Below are 16,604 nucleotides of genomic sequence, written 5' to 3' on the forward strand. Positions count from 1 at the left end.
TCGCCCCCTCACGGCACAGGGCTCACACTTCTTTTTGTTCTAATACATTAGTCGTGTAGAGCAAAACACGGCTAGGCTGTCTGCACTTGGTAACAAAGCAGAGAATGCAATGTAAGTAGAGATGTAAGCTTTTTCAGCCTTAAGAAACAAGGAGAAGATTTTGATTTCTCCGTTTCATTTGGATGTGCCAAGACACGTCTTTAGATCCTCGTGTCGTTGGTGATATGATGACACTTGAGGGGGTTTTGTCCTTTGTTTCTCGCCCTTGCCTCACAGCACCTTCCTCTTCCACCTCCCCTTGTAGGAAAGAAGGAAGCGGAGTTAACAAACCCCCAGTATTGCTTTACCCTTTAAGCTTCTGTATGTAAAATGGAAAACACAGGCCTGACACTTCTTTTTGTTCTAATACATTAGTCGTGTAGAGCAAAACACGGCTAGGCTGTCTGCACTTGGTAACAAAGCAGAGAATGCAATGTAAGTAGAGATGTAAGCTTTTTCAGCCTTAAGAAACAAGGAGAAGATTTTGATTTCTCCGTTTCATTTGGATGTGCCAAGACACGTCTTTAGATCCTCGTGTCGTTGGTGATATGATGACACTTGAGGGGGTTTTGTCCTTTGTTTCTCGCCCTTGCCTCACAGCACCTTCCTCTTCCACCTCCCCTTGTAGGAAAGAAGGAAGCGGAGTTAACAAACCCCCAGTATTGCTTTACCCTTTAAGCTTCTGTATGTAAAATGGAAAACAACCGGGTCCTACTGTGTAGCACAGGGAGCTATACTCAGCATCGTATTATAAACCGTAGCGGTAAAGCACGTAAGAAGAGAACGTGTGTGTATAGTTGAATGACTTTGCTGCGTAGCAGAAACTAGTAAGGTCAATCAACTATACTTCAATCAGAGTATCTTGATAGTAAAACATTCAGCTGTACACTTTAAATGGGTGAATTGTTTAGTATGTGAATTATATCTCAACAAAGGTTTTATTTTAAGGAAAGACAAGTATCACTTATATTTTAGAAGGCTAGTGCATATGTTTACAGGAGAATGAAAGACAGGGTTTCTCTAGGAAGCGTTCTTGTGTTCTGTTTCAGATTCCAGGATCTTTCTGAAGGTGAGGAAAATGAGAAGATTTTAATTGGTGATGTTCTTAATAAGCGTGGACCCCACGGAGGGCGGTTGTGCCAAATATTGACAAACAGGACTGAGAGACATGAATTGAAAGCATGAGAAATTAGCCTGCTCAGCTGAGCAGAGGCCCTCGCAGGAACCCGGCGTTGGGCCTCTTCCAGCCCGCCGCCCACCCCGTGCAGACCCGCGCGGAGCCAGACGCGGGCGCGAGCCCCTGGGGCGGGGTGGATTCTTCGTGAAGACAAGCTGATCTCTCAGGGCCCCTTTCATTTGCTGTGTGATCAGTCGTCCCCCAGGGGAAGCTGCCGCCTGTGAGCTTGGTTACGTTGAGCCGAGTGGATGGTCTGCTGCCCCGTCCCTCGTGCACACGGGGAGCTTAGAATTGGAGGGCCTTGCAGACCTGGCTGAGGTGTGGAGGGTGTCACCCCAGGTCTGCAGTCCCTTGCCTCAGCTGAGAGATCCACAAAGCTTTTTTTAAATTTTTTATTTATTTAGTTAGTTATTTTGGGCTGTGTTGGGTCTTCGTTGCTGCGCGCGGGCTTTCTCTAGTTGCGACGAGCGGGGGCTACTCTTCATTGCGGTGCACGGGCTTCTCATCGCGGTGGCTTCCTGTTGCAGAGCGCAGGCTTCAGTAGTTGTGGCACGTGGGCTCAGTAGTTGTGGCTCACAGGCTCTAGAGCGCAGGCTCAGCAGCTGTGGTGCACGGGCTTAGTTGCTCCGCGGCATGTGGGATCTTCCCGGACCAGGGCTCGAACCCGTGTCGCCTTCTTTGGCAGGCGGATTCTTAGCCACAGCACCACCAGGGAACACCCCACAAAGCGTTTTTAAGTCTGTACTTCCTGTGTCCCAGCTTTCGGGTTGGGGTCGGAGGAGTAGTGAGGGCCTTATGGCAGAAATCAGTGTTAAAACTGTACCCACGTGACGTGGGGAGGGGCATGGCTCGGAGGCCCTGGGGACAGAGCGGTGCCGGTCTCAGAAAGCTGACCAGAAGGGGCTTTGGTGTCCAGCAGGCAGTCTCTCTCACCTCAGTTTTGCTGAGGACGCTTCTGCTGACGAAGATGACCAAAGCCTCAGTCAAGGGAGGCATAAGAAGAAAGGGAACAAACTTCTGGAGGAAACGGACATGGAAAGAGGGAAAGGTGAGCGGCAAAGACCGCAGTCTGTGAGGGCGGGGGTGAAAGGGGGGCGGCGCGGGGACTGCCTTTGCCGTCCACACGGGTCATCACAGAGCGGAAGCTGTCGCTCTGAGGGGCTGAGACAGAAAGTCTGTCCGAGTGTTTTGCTGTTTCCTGTGGAACCACGTTGCAGCCTCCCTAAAGTAAAGGCATTTACTGACTCCTAGTGGAGAAAGTGGGTGGGGACAGGGGGATGCTGGGTGGACACTGCCCTTCGGAGCATTTGTCTTATTACTGGGCCTGGGCCTGCAAATTAGTAGAAATCGGAATACTATTTCAGATGCATTTATATCAAAGCAGGGCTTAGGAAGGTTTCCGGCCACAGCCGGGGCAGGGAAGAGGTGGGGCCGGGTGAGGAAGCTCGTGGGGCCCGAGGGCGCAGAGGAGGACCTGTTGGGAGACCGTGGGGACGTGCCCTGCGCTCCCCCACGAGGCCGGCCAGGTGACCTGGGCACCGGGGCGCCCTCTGACCGGTTTGTGTCTCTAGGAGCCAAGTTCTCTCCTGCCGAGGAAGAGGAGAGCGCAGGCAGTGTTCCAAAGAGAAAAAGGAAAAAGAAGAAGAAGAACCACCTCCGGCCTGAGCACTTGGGGCCGGGTGGTGAGGCCACGTGCCCGGAGCAGAATGGCAGCCGTCAGCCGGAGGCCGGTCCCGGAAGAGCCCAGGAGGCGAGTGCGGCTGAGCTGGGGACGGTGGCCACGTCCTGCCCCCGGGAGCAGAGCGGCTCCGAGCCCGCCTCCGTGCACAGCAGGAGGAGACGACTGAGGAAGAGAAGCCTGAGGGTCCAGGTGGAGAGCCCAGAGGCAGCGGCCCTGGCTGGCGGCGCCCCGGTCCTGAAGAGGACGCGCGAGCTCGGCGCCCTCCTGGTCAACGGCGGCGGCCCGCCCACGCTGGCCTGGCCCCTGCCCCCTCCAGCGAGCCCAGCAGACAGAGGGGACTGCCCTGCCATCCTGCCCCAGGGCGGGAAGCTGAAGAAAAGGAGGAGGGAGTCTGGCGGCCATGACCTCCACGACCTGTCTGCTCAGAAAGCTGCCGTTTTGAAAAAGAGGAAGAAAGTGAAAGAGATGTCAAAGTGGGCGGAGCACAGAGGGGTCAAGCTCGTGCAGGCCCTGGTAAGGCGGCCGGGCCCAGGGCAGGGGGCTGGAGCTCCCGGGCAGGAGTGTCAGGGTCCTACCTGCTCAGCCGCATGCATGGGCAGGGCAGGGGACAGCCAGCCCCGGGCCCAGGGAGCGGTCATGGCTCCGGACAACCTCTACCAAGGAGCAAGCAGTGACCCCCTCGGTGGCTTCCTCTGCGTCCCCCCCAGCCCCCACCCCTCTGGCTCCGCAGAGGCCAGGGCAGGGCCAGCCTCAGTCTGGGGAACTGTCCCCGTGGCCAGTCCCAGCAGATAAACAGGCAGGTGTGTATCTCCATCACACGCTGATCTCATTTTTCTTTTTCAATTCGTGGCCAGTCCTGGCAAAGGCAGAAGCCCCAAATTCTCTTATCTCACTGATGTTTTCAATGAAAAAACTTTTTGTCCACTTGGATCTCTAGAGCCACCTATAGACGGGGACCTGGGCTCTAGGTCTGCGTCTCACACCCTCCTCTCTGGTCGTGCAGTGCGTCTGTGCCAGTGGTCGGCAGGCGTCGCCTCCCTAGCACACAGCCCGCCAGCGGCGCCCACGCCGGCCTGGCTGCTTCTGCCTCTCGCGGCACAGCTGAGGAGTGCGACGGAGACCTTGCGGCCTGCAGAGCCGGAATCGTTTACTCCCTGGCCCTTTCCAGAACAGGCTGGCTGACCCCTGCCCAGCGTGCGTATCTGCATCTCCTGCTTTGCAGCAGTTACGACATCAAGGCCCTCGTCTGCAGAGCTTGTGTGGACTGGGTTACACACTGCTTCCAGGCCTCACGGTGCAGGATCCCTAAGTGGGTCCGTAGCCAGTCTGAGCCAGGGAAACAGGGCGCGCAGCTGGGATTCAGGAAGTCTCTTCTCACCTCAGACCTTCCCTGACTGCCGTGTCAGCTGTGTCGCCTTCTCTGGGCTCTGCGGCCTCTGCCCTTCACCCACTATCACTGATGCCCTTTCTTCACTAAGAATATCAGAGGGATTTCCTTCTTTGGGTCTCGTTTCTCTGCCCCTGGTAGCCCTCCTCGGAGAGGATTGGAGGGGCTGCTAAATGAGTCACAGGGTCGGGGGAGGTTTTCCTCCCCAAGGGGTGGAGTGTCTTGTCCGTGTGTGCGACACCGTGGACCAGGAACCCCAGGGACTTGCCGAAACCACCAGTGGGCTGCCTTGGGCTTCCCAGACCCCTGAGACCCCAGGAGTAGAACGGGGCCTGCCATGGGGTTCTCAGTGTGAAACATCCAGGGGACATTCCGTCTGCCTGTCACAGACCCACAGAACCTGGTAGCCTCACACTCTCCCTCCCGTGCCAAACTGTCCGTGGGCAGTGATGTCTGATCAGAAATGAGAGAGTGAATTACCGCGTAGTAGATGGTCTCTGAAAGGCAGAGATCTTCAGAACATGGGCATAAGTTTGAAGATGGGTAAAAATGGGTTCTCGTGGCTGAGAAGGTAGACATCTGGCCGTCGGCATGGTGCCAGCATGGGGAGGCGGACATTCGTGTGTGTGTGGCGTCTGCTCAGGAAGCGAGGTGTTTGCACACCTGGAACAGGAAACGGGGGGCTTGGGGTGAGCTGGTAAGTGGGTCCCGCCTTGTGTCCGCTCGCTTCCTGCATTCACGGGGGGATGTGACCCCCGTCTCGCCCCTCTGCACACAGGGGAGCGGTGGGGCGCTCAGCCCTTTGAGGAAGCAGCTGAGGACCCAGAGGGACTTCGTGAAGTTTGACGCCTCCTCCTCCCCGAAGCCCCTGTTCTTCAGGAAGGCCAAGGGCAGCGGGGCCGCCACCTCGCCAGGCCCCGGGCTGCAGGTACCCAACCCCCGCCCCGCTGTCCCTCTGGCCCCCGGCCCACCACAGCCACCCGAGGTGCAGACAGGGGCTCTGCGCGCTGGCCTCGGGCCCCACTCCTGGCCTCTGCCGCTTCTCGCGGCGTGCCAGCCTTGTTCAGGCAGCCATTCCGGCCCCGGGCAGCCCGAGGGCTCAGCGGGGAGCTTGAGGTGCGGTCGGTGACACCGTTCCGCGTCGGCGGGACTGGGGTGCCGTGTCCGAGAGGTCGCAGGACTAGGCAGCGAAGGGGGGGACGGAAGCTCTGGGGAGTCTGGGTCCACAGATCTGCCTGGGACACAAGGGGAGCGGTCAGAGCGAGTCGCGGTGGTGGGAGAGGGTGGTCACTGTTTCAGGGCTCAGGAAGGCAGGGCCAGCCGTGCCGGGTGCCCAGGCCGGGCTGCTGGGGGTGCGTCCAGTCCACCTCCAGGAGACAGAGGTCCTGGCGGAGCCCTTGTGGCGGGCGGGCTGAGCTGGCCTGCTGTGGACACCTCTGGCGAGCTCACATTTAAATAGCACCCACTCGAACTGGCAGGGTGACTGCTGCCTGTGTTTCTTTTAAGGTATCTTAGGGATATTGGTTCAATGACTCAAGACTCACACAAGCGAAGTCCCTCTCTTAAAATGTTGCTATTAAAGCAAAAATGGTATAAAGTAGAATCATGGGATTCACACAGATTTGGGATTCTAAGAAGGGTTCGATAAAGTGCTTCATAATGCAGAGTGGGGACGCTTCTAGGAATTTGTCAGATAGGAAGCAGTTACTTAATTTTGATGAATTGTTAGAACATCCAATCCGCTTGGAGTCCTCCTGCACGAGAAGTTGGGAAGTGCCCGTCCGTTGCCCCCAGAAGTGAGGTTCCGTGACAGGAGCGGGCCCATCGCTCCCCTTACGAGGTCACGGCGGGGCTCTGGGACGAGGTGGATGGAGTTAATGGTGAGCTTCCTCTTGTTCCCGGGAGGTTTCAAACACCGTAATTTTGCTCTGCTCTCCTCCCCGGGAACCCAGTGACAGGCGGTTACTGCAGAGCGGGGCTGGCCCGCCAGTGCTGGGCCTGCGACGCAGCCACCGTGGGCTCTCGGGGCGGCTGGGCCGGTCCTTTGCTCCTTTCAGTGTCGTTTTCTTCTGCAGCCACACAGGACGCCGTCCAGCTCCAAGAAGGTGACGTTCGGGCTGAACAGGAACACGACGGCTGGTGAGTCGGCGTCCGCTCTGCGGGGCGGGGAGGGCCTGGGCCCGTCGCTGGGCTGCTCCCAGGGCGGCCGGGAGGGCCTCGGCTTCCAGGCCTGCCTGCCCTGATTCTGAAGCCCTGTCGGCCCGCCATCTGACGGCCTGTCCTGCCTCCGCGAAGGTCTGCAGGCTGCCTGCCCGGGGAGAGGGGAAGAGGGGCACACTTGTCTTACCGCTTTCAATACGGGTGTGATTCACTTGCCTTGCTTTGTCTTTCAAAGGAGGAAACCAAGGTTTTTACAAGTACACAATGAGTTTAGGTCCTGGCTGTTTTTAAGGACCACAAGTAAACGTGTGTGTGTGCGCACGCACGCGTGCAGAAGGGAGGGGCTGTCTGGAGAGGACCTGTGAAGCTCTCATTTTCAGCGCTGGAGCAAATGGGGGGAACAAATCCACCAGGAAGGAAAGGCTCCTTCAACTCTCTAAACCTGGGGTTCATCCCAGACCCAAACCGGGGGTTCACCGAGTGCCCATGTTCCGTAACCCCCCCACGCGACCTGGCCCGCCTGGCGCTCCCCCCACGTCCGTGCAGGCGGCCTCAGGGCGTTTTCCGAGGAGGATGAAAGTCGTCCGAGGGAAGGAGCCTCACTGGTGACTCCGTTTCCTCCCGGGCTCTCGGGCCCTCTCTGCGGGCCTGGCGAGGGCGCCACCCTGCCTGGGAGTGAGCACACAGCTCGGGGCCCGCGGGGGCCTGCGGGAGCCCGCGCTGCCGGCAGCACAGAGGGAGGTGCGGGCACCCTGTTAACCTGTGGCCTTGCTTTCATCCGGGGCAGAATTCAAGAAGACGGACAAGAGCATCTTGGTCAGTCCCACGGGCCCCTCCCGGGTGGCCTTCAACCCTGAGCAGAGACCCCTCCACGGAGTGCTGAAGACCCCCAGCAGCTCGCCGGCCAGCACGCCCCTGGGGACCAAGAAGCCGCTGACCAGCACGCCAAAGAGGAGGCCGACGGCTATAGACTTCTTCTAGGGTAGTCATTCCTTTCACAGACTGCTTTTGTACAGAGTATTCTATAAATTATAACGTTTGAAAGTGGGGCCTTTTTATTGTTTTATAAATTCCCGTGAGTTGTGCGTACGAGGTTCTGGGTGAGAGCCGCGGGGCCACGGGCAGACGTTGAGCTTCTGCTGCAGACGCCGTTCATGCTCGAGCTCTCCGCTCCCCGGGTGTTCCCAGCTGTGGGTGACCTCAGGGCCTCCGGCTGTGGCGGCGAGGCCCATGGGCTGAGAGCACGCTGCCCGGTGGCATCCCGGGGCTCAGTTCCTCGCCGGCCCCGCCCAGCGCGTGTGGAACCGCCAAGCGAGGCTGGTTTTGTGCTGGTCTTGGGTCTAACAGTCTGTCTCTTTTCTCTTTCAAAGCATGTAGGGCTTTGTTCCCGTGTTCTGGGGGTGTTCGGCAGTTTGGGGTAGAGGTGACTTGTAACCACATCAGCAATACCGCGCTTTTCCCACGCGCTCGCGGTGCGTGCTCAGCCGGGGCGACCCTGCGAGTTGGGGGCGCTGGGGCGGGAGAGAAGAGCCTCTGCCCTCGGGGGTCAGACACTTCCTTCCCTCTGCCTTGTCCTGGTTTCCTACCTCTGGGCCAGCCTAGGGTGTCCTCCCTGGGCGCCCGGGTCCTCGTGCTGTGTGAGCCGACACCCTCCATGGCTGGCGGCCCCAAGAGCAGCTTCCCCATCTTCACTCCCAACTCACGTCTTCAGAGGCGCGGCCGCCGTGTCTGAAACGTGGGTTCCTGCTAGAAGGCAAAAGAAGCAGCCTTTAAGAATTGTCTCTGCTTATTTATTTGTTCGTAGCTCCCTTTTTTCAAATGTCGAAGCTTGCACTTACAGATTTTCATAAAGCTCTAATTTTGGTTAATTACAGCAATCGGGTGGGAGGCGCTCAGACTTCAGTTGGAAAAACAGAAATGCAGCTCAGAGCAGTGCTGGCTAGGTGATTGATCTGTCTTGGGAAGCTGTGTGTCTGTCCCTCGAGCCTGAGTGGCAGGTGGGACACAGACCCCGAAACCTTAGAGAAGCCCCTGGGGCCCCTCCCGGCTCTGTCTGGAGTTTACAGCCCTAAGGAGGTGGTGCAGAATTTGCGGGGAACGTAGTTTCAGCTCTTGGCTCAGGGGACCTCGGGCCTTCTCCCTCCCCCTGTGCAGGAGCCCCAGTTTCTCACCACAGCCCAAGCCAGCCCCCTTGGCTACTCCCCAGCACAGGACCCCAGCATTGCCTTGGCGGTCCCAGCTGCGACTTGGGTTGACAGGGCCTCACTGGTGTTGCAGGGCTGATGTGACTTTGGTTTCCTCGATCACGTGATCAGGGTGGGGTCCTCTGCAAAGACCACAGCTGACAACTTGCAGGTCAGGTGGGCCGGCCTGCGGGGGGCCTGGTGAGGAAGGAGGGCGTGCGAGCTTTGCTCCTGGCCCGCTCTCTAATAAATCGTAATCAGGCCACGAGCAAAGCAGGCATCAGCACCATGCAGTTAAGTAGTCGTTGTACCCTTGTGGTGGTTGCGTGGTTTTCAGTGTGCTGCCTTTGATAGAATCCATCGAAACCAAAACTGATAGTGTGAAAAGGTTAGATTTGAATACGCAGATATTTTTAACTTTTTGTTTTTTAAAAAAAATTGTTTCGTTATCCTTGGTCAGATTATTTTTCTAACAATTTTTATTTCAGCGTTCAGGATGGGTCATGTAGCCCAATGGGCCGTATAATCCAACGATGTTAAGATGTCTTAGCAAGACATCCAACGGCAAAAATGGCTCGTTTGTCCTGCAGTTGAGGGCGGGGCTTTCTTCCTCGCTCTGATATGTCATCTGTCGCTCCTGAGGCCCCAGTGGGGCGTCCTGGACACGTCCTGCCTGGGGCCCGGAGCCCAGGAGTGACAGTGTGTCTTGGATTCCATCTCTCCTTCTCTGAATCTGTCCTGACTTACTCCATTTTGTGGGTAAGCTCAGTAGGTTTACTGGGGCTTATTTCTAACGCCTAAGTGTTGGCAACAAAGAAAGAAAAAATACAGTTTTTTAAAATTCTCATTCCATACACTCCAAGAATGTATCACATAAGGAAAATGTCTTTACAATACCAGTTTTCTATTGGATGCATGCTATTTTCCTAGCTAAAGTTGCCAGGGGGACTTGGAAGTCCAGAAAGGGAAATAATTTAAATTAATGCTGGTGATCTTACGGTCTTTTGTAAAGTGATCATCTTGCCTCTTACCCCATAGGACTGATCAGTTTTGTACAATTTGGTATCACACTTTGCAAATGTATTATCCTTTCTAACTTTTGCTGAACTGAAAGCACAAAGAAAAGCATAAAGAAAATCGGGAAGCAGTTGCCGGTGTTGGAAGGAATGTGGAAGTGAATCTGTCTTTTGACTGGTGTGTGTGCGTTTTCTCTGAATTTTCCTGACTGCTGGCAAGGCCTGTTCGTTTACAATCGTTTTGTACCCGTGTCTGCAGGGTTTGTCAGCGCTCGTCAAAGCCAAATCCAATAAAACGTCAGTCTTTGCCCTCAGATGTGTACTTGATCTTGACTGTCAGCGTACGTAAAAATACGCCTCTTTGGGAGCTATTATAATGCAGCAGGGGTTCGCTGACGTTGGGGACAGTGGTAAGTGTTTGAGAACAGGCGTCTTTGGGCACCCGTCCTTCTGTTGGGCGTCCCCTGCCTGGAGCCGGCAAGGGGGTTTGTGGCGAGGCTCGCCCTGCGGCTGCTCACGGACACCCCCACTGCCAGGCCTGAAGCACCTGCTCCTCAGGCCTCGGCCTGTGAGGATGGTTGCAGGGGGCGCCGGTATCCTGGGCGGGGCCCCCCATCTGCACCTCAGAGAGGTGCCTGCCGCTGTTCATCTTCCCCGAGGGGAAAGGTACACGGCCCCGTCTCGCCGGGCAAGCGGAGCACCGCCACCGGCTCTTGGCCTTGATACACACGTGTTCCCCGAACAGACGCTCCTCGCTCGCGGTTTGGATCCCAGACACGTCCACAGAGGGTCACTTAACCCATGAGATAACACCTGGAACACCCGTGAGACCCCCCACGCCCTCATACGTCCTCCCCGACCCCCGTCTCAGCAGCAGGACCACGAGATGCCTGTATCCACCTGTTCCTCCGGCGACGGGCGTTTGGTGCCAGGCTCTTGCTGATATAAGCGGAGCTCAGATGTCAGCCAAGCTTTCCAGTCTGCCTGGTGCCAGCTGGGACTCCTCCCCGAGGTGAATGCGAAGTCTCAGCAGGGTCTGTGTCCTCGGGCGCCCACACCCGCTGTCCGCCTCTGCCAGCGTCTGGTTCCCCATCCCTTTACCTGAGTGTGGGGCAAGGGACCTGAGCCCGGCCCACCCCTCCTGAGATGCTGCAGGCACCAGGGGGCCAACCTGTTCCTGAAGGTTCGGGGTTAGGGGCAGGGTTATGTCACTCAGCCACCACTACCTAAAATCACCTTGAAACACGGCAGTTCTCAGAGTGGGGTTCCTGGGGATCTCTCACCGTTTCCATGCCCTCACCCACAGACTCATCCATCTGTTCAGCTCCTTTCAACACCCCCTGGCATGCTCAGTGCCCTCCCCTTTCCTACGTGGCAGACGATAGCCTTGCAGGAGGCACCCTCCTTAGAAGACAGACTTCGGAAGTTCCCTGGCGGTCCAGTGGTTAGGATTTGACGCCTGGGCAGGGAACTAGAATCCCGCGAGTCACGCAACGCGGTCCAAAAAAGAAGACCGCGAAATGGGTATCTTTCCCTCCGGTACTAACAGTGTGTATCCTCTATAGAGATCACTCATTCATTCAGCAAATGCTGAGTGCCTGCCGTGTGCCAGGCCGTGTTCTGTGCTACATGCTACAGCGGCAACAGTCAACACAGACCAAGTCGGCGCCTGACGGTGCTGACCCAGGGGCCGGGGTGAGGGGGGTGAGCAAACAGATAAAATGCACGCCTGTCACCTGGGGACAAGAGCTCCATGTGGAAAAAAATAAAGCAGGGAATAAAAATAAAGCATGTGGGACTTCCCTGGTGGCGCGGTGGTTGAGAATCCGCCTGCCAGTGCAGGTTCAAGCCCTGCTTCGCGAAGATCCCACACGCCGCGGAGCAACTAAGCCCGTGCGCCACAACTACTGAGCCTGCGCTCTAGGGCCCGCGAGCCACAACTACTGAGCCAGCGTGACACAACTACTGAAGCCCATGCGCCTAGAGCCCGTGCTCTGCAACAAGAGAAGCCTGTGCACCGCAACGAAGAGTAGCCCCTGCTTGCCACAACTAGAGAAAGCCCACGCACAGCAATGAAGACCCAACACAGCCAAAAAGATAAAACCGTCTTTTTCTTAATTTACCTGACTCTGCTAGGAAGAAGGAAACATTTGAACAGAGACCAAAAGGGATTGAAAAGTGAGCCGTGGTTTGTGAAGAAAGTATAGCCAGCAGAAGGAACAGCCCGTACAGAGGCCCCGGGGCAGGTGCACATGCAGGGAATTGAAAGAGCAGCCAGGACAGCCGGGACCTGTAGAACAGTCATGCCAGGAGCTCGGGGAAGCCGCCCCCAGGAGAGACCTGACAAGCTGGTCACACTTAGCAAAGAACCATTCAGAGTCCCTGGAGATTGATCAAAGGGCTTAGGACAAAGTGAGAAGCGTTTGTTTGATAATACGTACAGAAGCTCGTGAGAACACTGGAAGCCGTGGCGCTGGAGCTGGGGCCGTACCCACGCCTCACAGGGATGGCTTCAGTGTGTCGGCAGCCGCCTGGCAGTTCCCACCTCCCTGCCGCCCTGGGGTGGAGGAGCTTTTCCTGGGAGACTCGGCAGCTGGAGAGTAACCTTTACCTTCGCTGCTTCCACAGCTCCAGGGAGCACAGGGAGGGCCAGGGCTGCTGGCGTGCTGGTGTAGGGGCTCTGCGGGTAGCACCTTCTAAACCTCGGACAGAGGGGGACTCTGCCACTCGGGGCAAAAGCCTGGGTCTCCCTCCGGCCCCAGGAGGTGTAGGACCTTCTCCCGGGGGGCCCTCTCTCCTGCCAGGCTCTGTGCCTTACAGATATCCCTGCATCCGGTCCTCAGCGTCCCGGCAGGTACATTGTGATGAGTCCCCATCACAGACAAGGAAATGAGGCCTGGGGACACACGTGCAGAGCAGGGCTCTGATCCCAGCTCACCTGTCCCGCACGCCGCCAAACCCTGACTCTTCAGTGTGGACCCCAGCCGGCAGTTAGGGGTCAGTCGCCCCCAGGCCCGGTGAATCCGTACCGGGGGATTAGGGCACACACAGTGGGAGGAGCCCTGGTGCCAAGAGCAGTGTCAGCGCAGGGCTCGCGACGCAGGAGGCTCCTCGGCAAACACGCTGACCTGAGTCGACCCCAGCTGCAAACCCACAGAAGCAGAGGGGTTTGCTCTGCTCTGCATCCACCAGGTCCGAGCTAGGGAAACCTCGCCAGAGCCCTGGGCCTCAGCCCTCCCCTCAGCCTTGAAGTTTCTGAGCTACATGAGAGCAGAACAAATAACCCCACAAGCTCCCCGAGAGCCGCCGTCTGGAGTGAAGTGATGCTGACATCGGCCACGGGTTTGTTTATGCTCTTCTAGACTGAACCCTCTCAGACGATATCCCCAACACCCCAGCCTGCCCCCCAGGAGAGTGACGTTCTCTGTAACCACATCACCGCAGTCCCGCCAACCCAAATGAGATCCCCAACATCCTCTCTCACAAGCCCACGGTCAAATTTCGCCCCAGTTGTCCCCAGACATGCTTTTTCCAACAGGAAATCAAGGACCACACGTGGCTCTTGCTCATCGTGCCATGAAGGTTCTTATGCTGCAGCATCTCCTCCCTTACTTCTCTCTCACGACATTGCATTTGGGGAGAGTGTGTCTAACCTTGACCCTACACCTCCCAGGTAGACTGTGATTGCTCTGGGGATGGTCTCGCAGGGGTTGTGACCTCTCTGCTTGGTCTCGGGACCCCAGGGTGGGAAGCCCAGCAGTCTGACGCCCCCGGCATCGCCGGCCAGGTGAAGCCTTGGATGGATGGGCCGGTTGCCGTGATCTCCAACATCAGCCTTCCAGCTTTCTCAGGAAGCTGATACAGCGAAAGGCTTTATTTTCAACTCCGGGAAAGGATGAGTTCCCCCAGCCCAGAGTCAGGACTGGGTCCCCGGAGCACAGGCTGGTTTTCTCTGAGACCTGGGCCCAGGGGCAGCCCAGGACTGGCGCACGGTCTGGCCCAGTTCTCTATCTCTGGGGAAACAAACCCAACGAGGAGGCCAGTTCTCACCTGGCCAGGCGCTGAACCAGGCACCGTGGGGACATGGCAGACCCCAAAGAACATCATCTCCCCAAGAGGTCCTCCCTCCACATGCACAGATTATCACCTGATTCTCATCTTTAAGCTGTGGATCCACCTAGGACGTCGGATAAATTCTGGGCTTAGCACACGTGGCAGCAGGCCCGGACGTGGCCGGATTGTGCAAGGAGTCGACGGAACCCTGGAATAAACTTGATTATTGTACCAGCACCCTGGCTAAATACACGAAACATAAGCCAAGTCAGTTTTGTTTACAAGCACAACAGGACCGCAGAGAAGTGGCAAGGCTCAGCTCTGTTTTCTGAGCCTGCAGAGCCTGCTGGAGCCGGGTCTGCACACTCGGGTAGTGACCCTGCTGGGGGTTCGGAAGGTGGGAGAAGGCCCAGCTTCCACCCTGCGCCATCACCACCCCCGGCCACGTGCAGAAGCTCAAGATGGCCCCCGAGCTCCCTCGCGGAAGAAAGGGCCCCGCAGAGGCTGGAAGAGGGGAGGGCCCTCTGTCTCCCCCAAGACCACCTCGCCTTTCCTTCCGCAAGAGCTGGGAGCCAGGCGGCAGGCGGGCCTTGTCCTTACTTGACTTACAAAACGGACTGGCCTTTCAACCGGCACGTCGGCTCCCAGCCTGGTCGAGGAGCAGGCCCGAGGCCACTCCCTGTGGGGCTTGTTAGATCAAACTCATATTTTATGGTAAGACAATAAAAATTTAAACAAAAAATTCTGCCCTTTGGCGTCCTCTCCCCCGCACTGTGCCTCGTGTATCCGCGCTGGGAGTCGACCAAAGCTCCCCGTCGACAGAAATTCCTGCGCAGCCAAGAAGAGCAACATTTTCCCAGCATCTACAAGACGACCCCTTAAAGATAACGTTCCTTCTTGGTCTTGTAAGGGACCACGTGACCCACCACGATGCCACTTAGACCTGGATTATGTAAACTGTCAATAATCCCTCTGTCTCAAAAACCTTACATATCTGTGTCTTGACTTCTAATGGGCGGAACAGTCCTCAGAGCTTTCTGAGATGCTCTTCCCGGGTTAGAATCCTCAAATTTGGCTCAAAACTTTCCATTTCTTCCTTAGATCGACTGATTAACTTTTTTGGCGGCAGGATTTGGGGGGAGGTGACAGGTGAGGGGCTTCCAGAGGGGGATCCCCTTCAGGACCAGCGGGTGTACGCACCTTGGTGCCCTCTGACCTTTCTCTGGGAACAGCTGCCCGAAGAGGGCTGTCCGCACACTGCCCACGAGGACGGGTGTGGCTGCCGGGGGCTGGCGAGGGCAGGAGCCGGGGCCTGCTGTGTGCGTGGCAGGGGGGCTTGCTCTAGTCCCGACGGCAGGGGCTGCAGGTGGGCGAGACTCTGGTTGACTCAGCCGTCCCCCCTCTGCGGGATCTGACGGTACGTTTCCCTTTGGGGAAGCAGCTCGCACTGAGCCCCAAACTCAGCCCATGGAAGCAAGTGGCAGGGGGACGGGGCCGCCTGCGTTTTGACTCAGTTCAGCCTCGTGTCCATCAGATGCCTGGACAACCCTTTGTTCCCAGGACTCATGGCCTCTGAGGCCCCATCTAAAAACGACTGCAATTCTTCCTGGCATTAGTCACTGCCTGCTGACTAAGGCTTCAGGCCATCAATCTTTTTTTTTTTTTTAAACATCTTTATTGGAGTATAATTGCTTTACAATGGTGTGTTAGTTTCTGCTGTATAACAAAGTGAGTCAGCTATACATATACATATATTCCCATATCCCCTCCCTCTTGCGTCTCTCCCTCCCACCATCCCTATCCCACCCCTCTAGGTGGTCACAAAGCACCGAGCTGATCTCCCTGTGCTATGCGGCTGCTTCCCACTAGCTAGCTATTTTCCATTTGGTAGTGTATATATGTCCATGCCACTCTCTCACTTCGTCCCAGCTTACCCTTCCCCCTCCCCGTGTCCTCAAGTCCATTCTCTACGTCTGCGTCTTTATTCCTGTCCTGCCCCCAGCTTCTTCAGAACGATTTTTTTGATTCCATATATATGTGTTAGCACATGGTATTTGTTTTTCTCTTTCTGACTTACTTCACTCTGTATGACAGACTCTAGGTCCATGCACCTCACTACAAATAACTCAATTTCGTTTCTTTTTATGGCTGAGTAATATTCCATTGTATATATGTGCCAAATCTCCTTTATCCATTCATCTTTTGATGGACACTTAGTTTTGCTTCCATGTCCTGGCTATTGTAAATAGAGCTGCAGTGAACATCGTGGTACATGACCCTTTTTGAATTACGGTTTTCTCAGGGTATATGCCCAGTAGTGGGATTGCTGGGTCGTATGGCAGTTGTATTTTTAGTTTTTTAAGGAACCTCCATACTGTTCTCCATAGTGGCTGTATCAATTTACATTCCCACCAACAGTGCAAGAGCGTTCCCTTTTCTCCACACCCTCTCCAAGGCCGTCAATCTTGAAATCCTATTAGTACTTCTCAACCTAGGGTTTTAAGAATAAAAGTTGACAATATACTCAGCTGGCAGCTCACGGGTTTGAAGCCTGTTTTATAGGCACCTTCCCTCGGGCGCAACTGGTAGCCTGGCCCGTGGCTCACACTGACAGTGACTCCGAAACGATAGCAGATTCTACGCTCAGACTTTCCCCCAATAACTGGCTTCCCGTCCGTGAGAGGAGACATTGCTCTTTCTTCCCCAGGAGGAATTCTGCCAATGCTATTTACTTTTCTTTTTTAATTTATTTATTTTTGGCTGCGTTGGGTCTTTGTTGCTGTGCACGGGCTTTCTCTAGTTGCAGCGAGTGGAGGCTACTCTTTGTTGCGGTGCGCGGGCTTCTCTTGTTGCGGAACATGGGCCCTAGGCACGCGGGCTTCAGTAGTTGTAGCGCGAGGGCTCAGTA

General features: G+C 56.2%; 1 protein-coding gene across 4 annotated transcripts in view; it reads left to right on the top strand.

Moving 5' to 3' along the window:
• RRP1B (ribosomal RNA processing 1B) overlaps positions 1-9,957 on the top strand; it is a 24,253-nt gene extending 14,296 nt beyond the window's left edge. For 2 of the 4 annotated variants that reach the window (XM_024758217.1, XM_024758215.1), the window contains 6 exons: positions 1,089-1,108; positions 2,133-2,264; positions 2,788-3,410; positions 5,063-5,212; positions 6,360-6,423; positions 7,232-9,957. In XM_024758217.1, the coding sequence (XP_024613985.1) occupies positions 1,089-1,108; positions 2,133-2,264; positions 2,788-3,410; positions 5,063-5,212; positions 6,360-6,423; positions 7,232-7,425 (1,183 nt within the window). In that variant the 3' untranslated portion in view covers positions 7,426-9,957. Of the gene's footprint in view, positions 1-1,088; positions 1,109-2,132; positions 2,265-2,787; positions 3,411-5,062; positions 5,213-6,013; positions 6,165-6,359; positions 6,424-7,231 lie in introns of all 4 variants that reach the window. The other 2 variants (XR_003004968.1, XM_024758216.1) reach the window with 2 other exon arrangements.
• Positions 9,958-16,604: the final 6,647 nt, after the last annotated feature.

This window comes from Neophocaena asiaeorientalis, unplaced genomic scaffold (assembly GCF_003031525.2).
Source record: "Neophocaena asiaeorientalis asiaeorientalis breed wild unplaced genomic scaffold, Neophocaena_asiaeorientalis_V1.1 scaffold45, whole genome shotgun sequence".
Taxonomy (NCBI): Eukaryota; Metazoa; Chordata; class Mammalia; order Artiodactyla; family Phocoenidae; genus Neophocaena; species Neophocaena asiaeorientalis.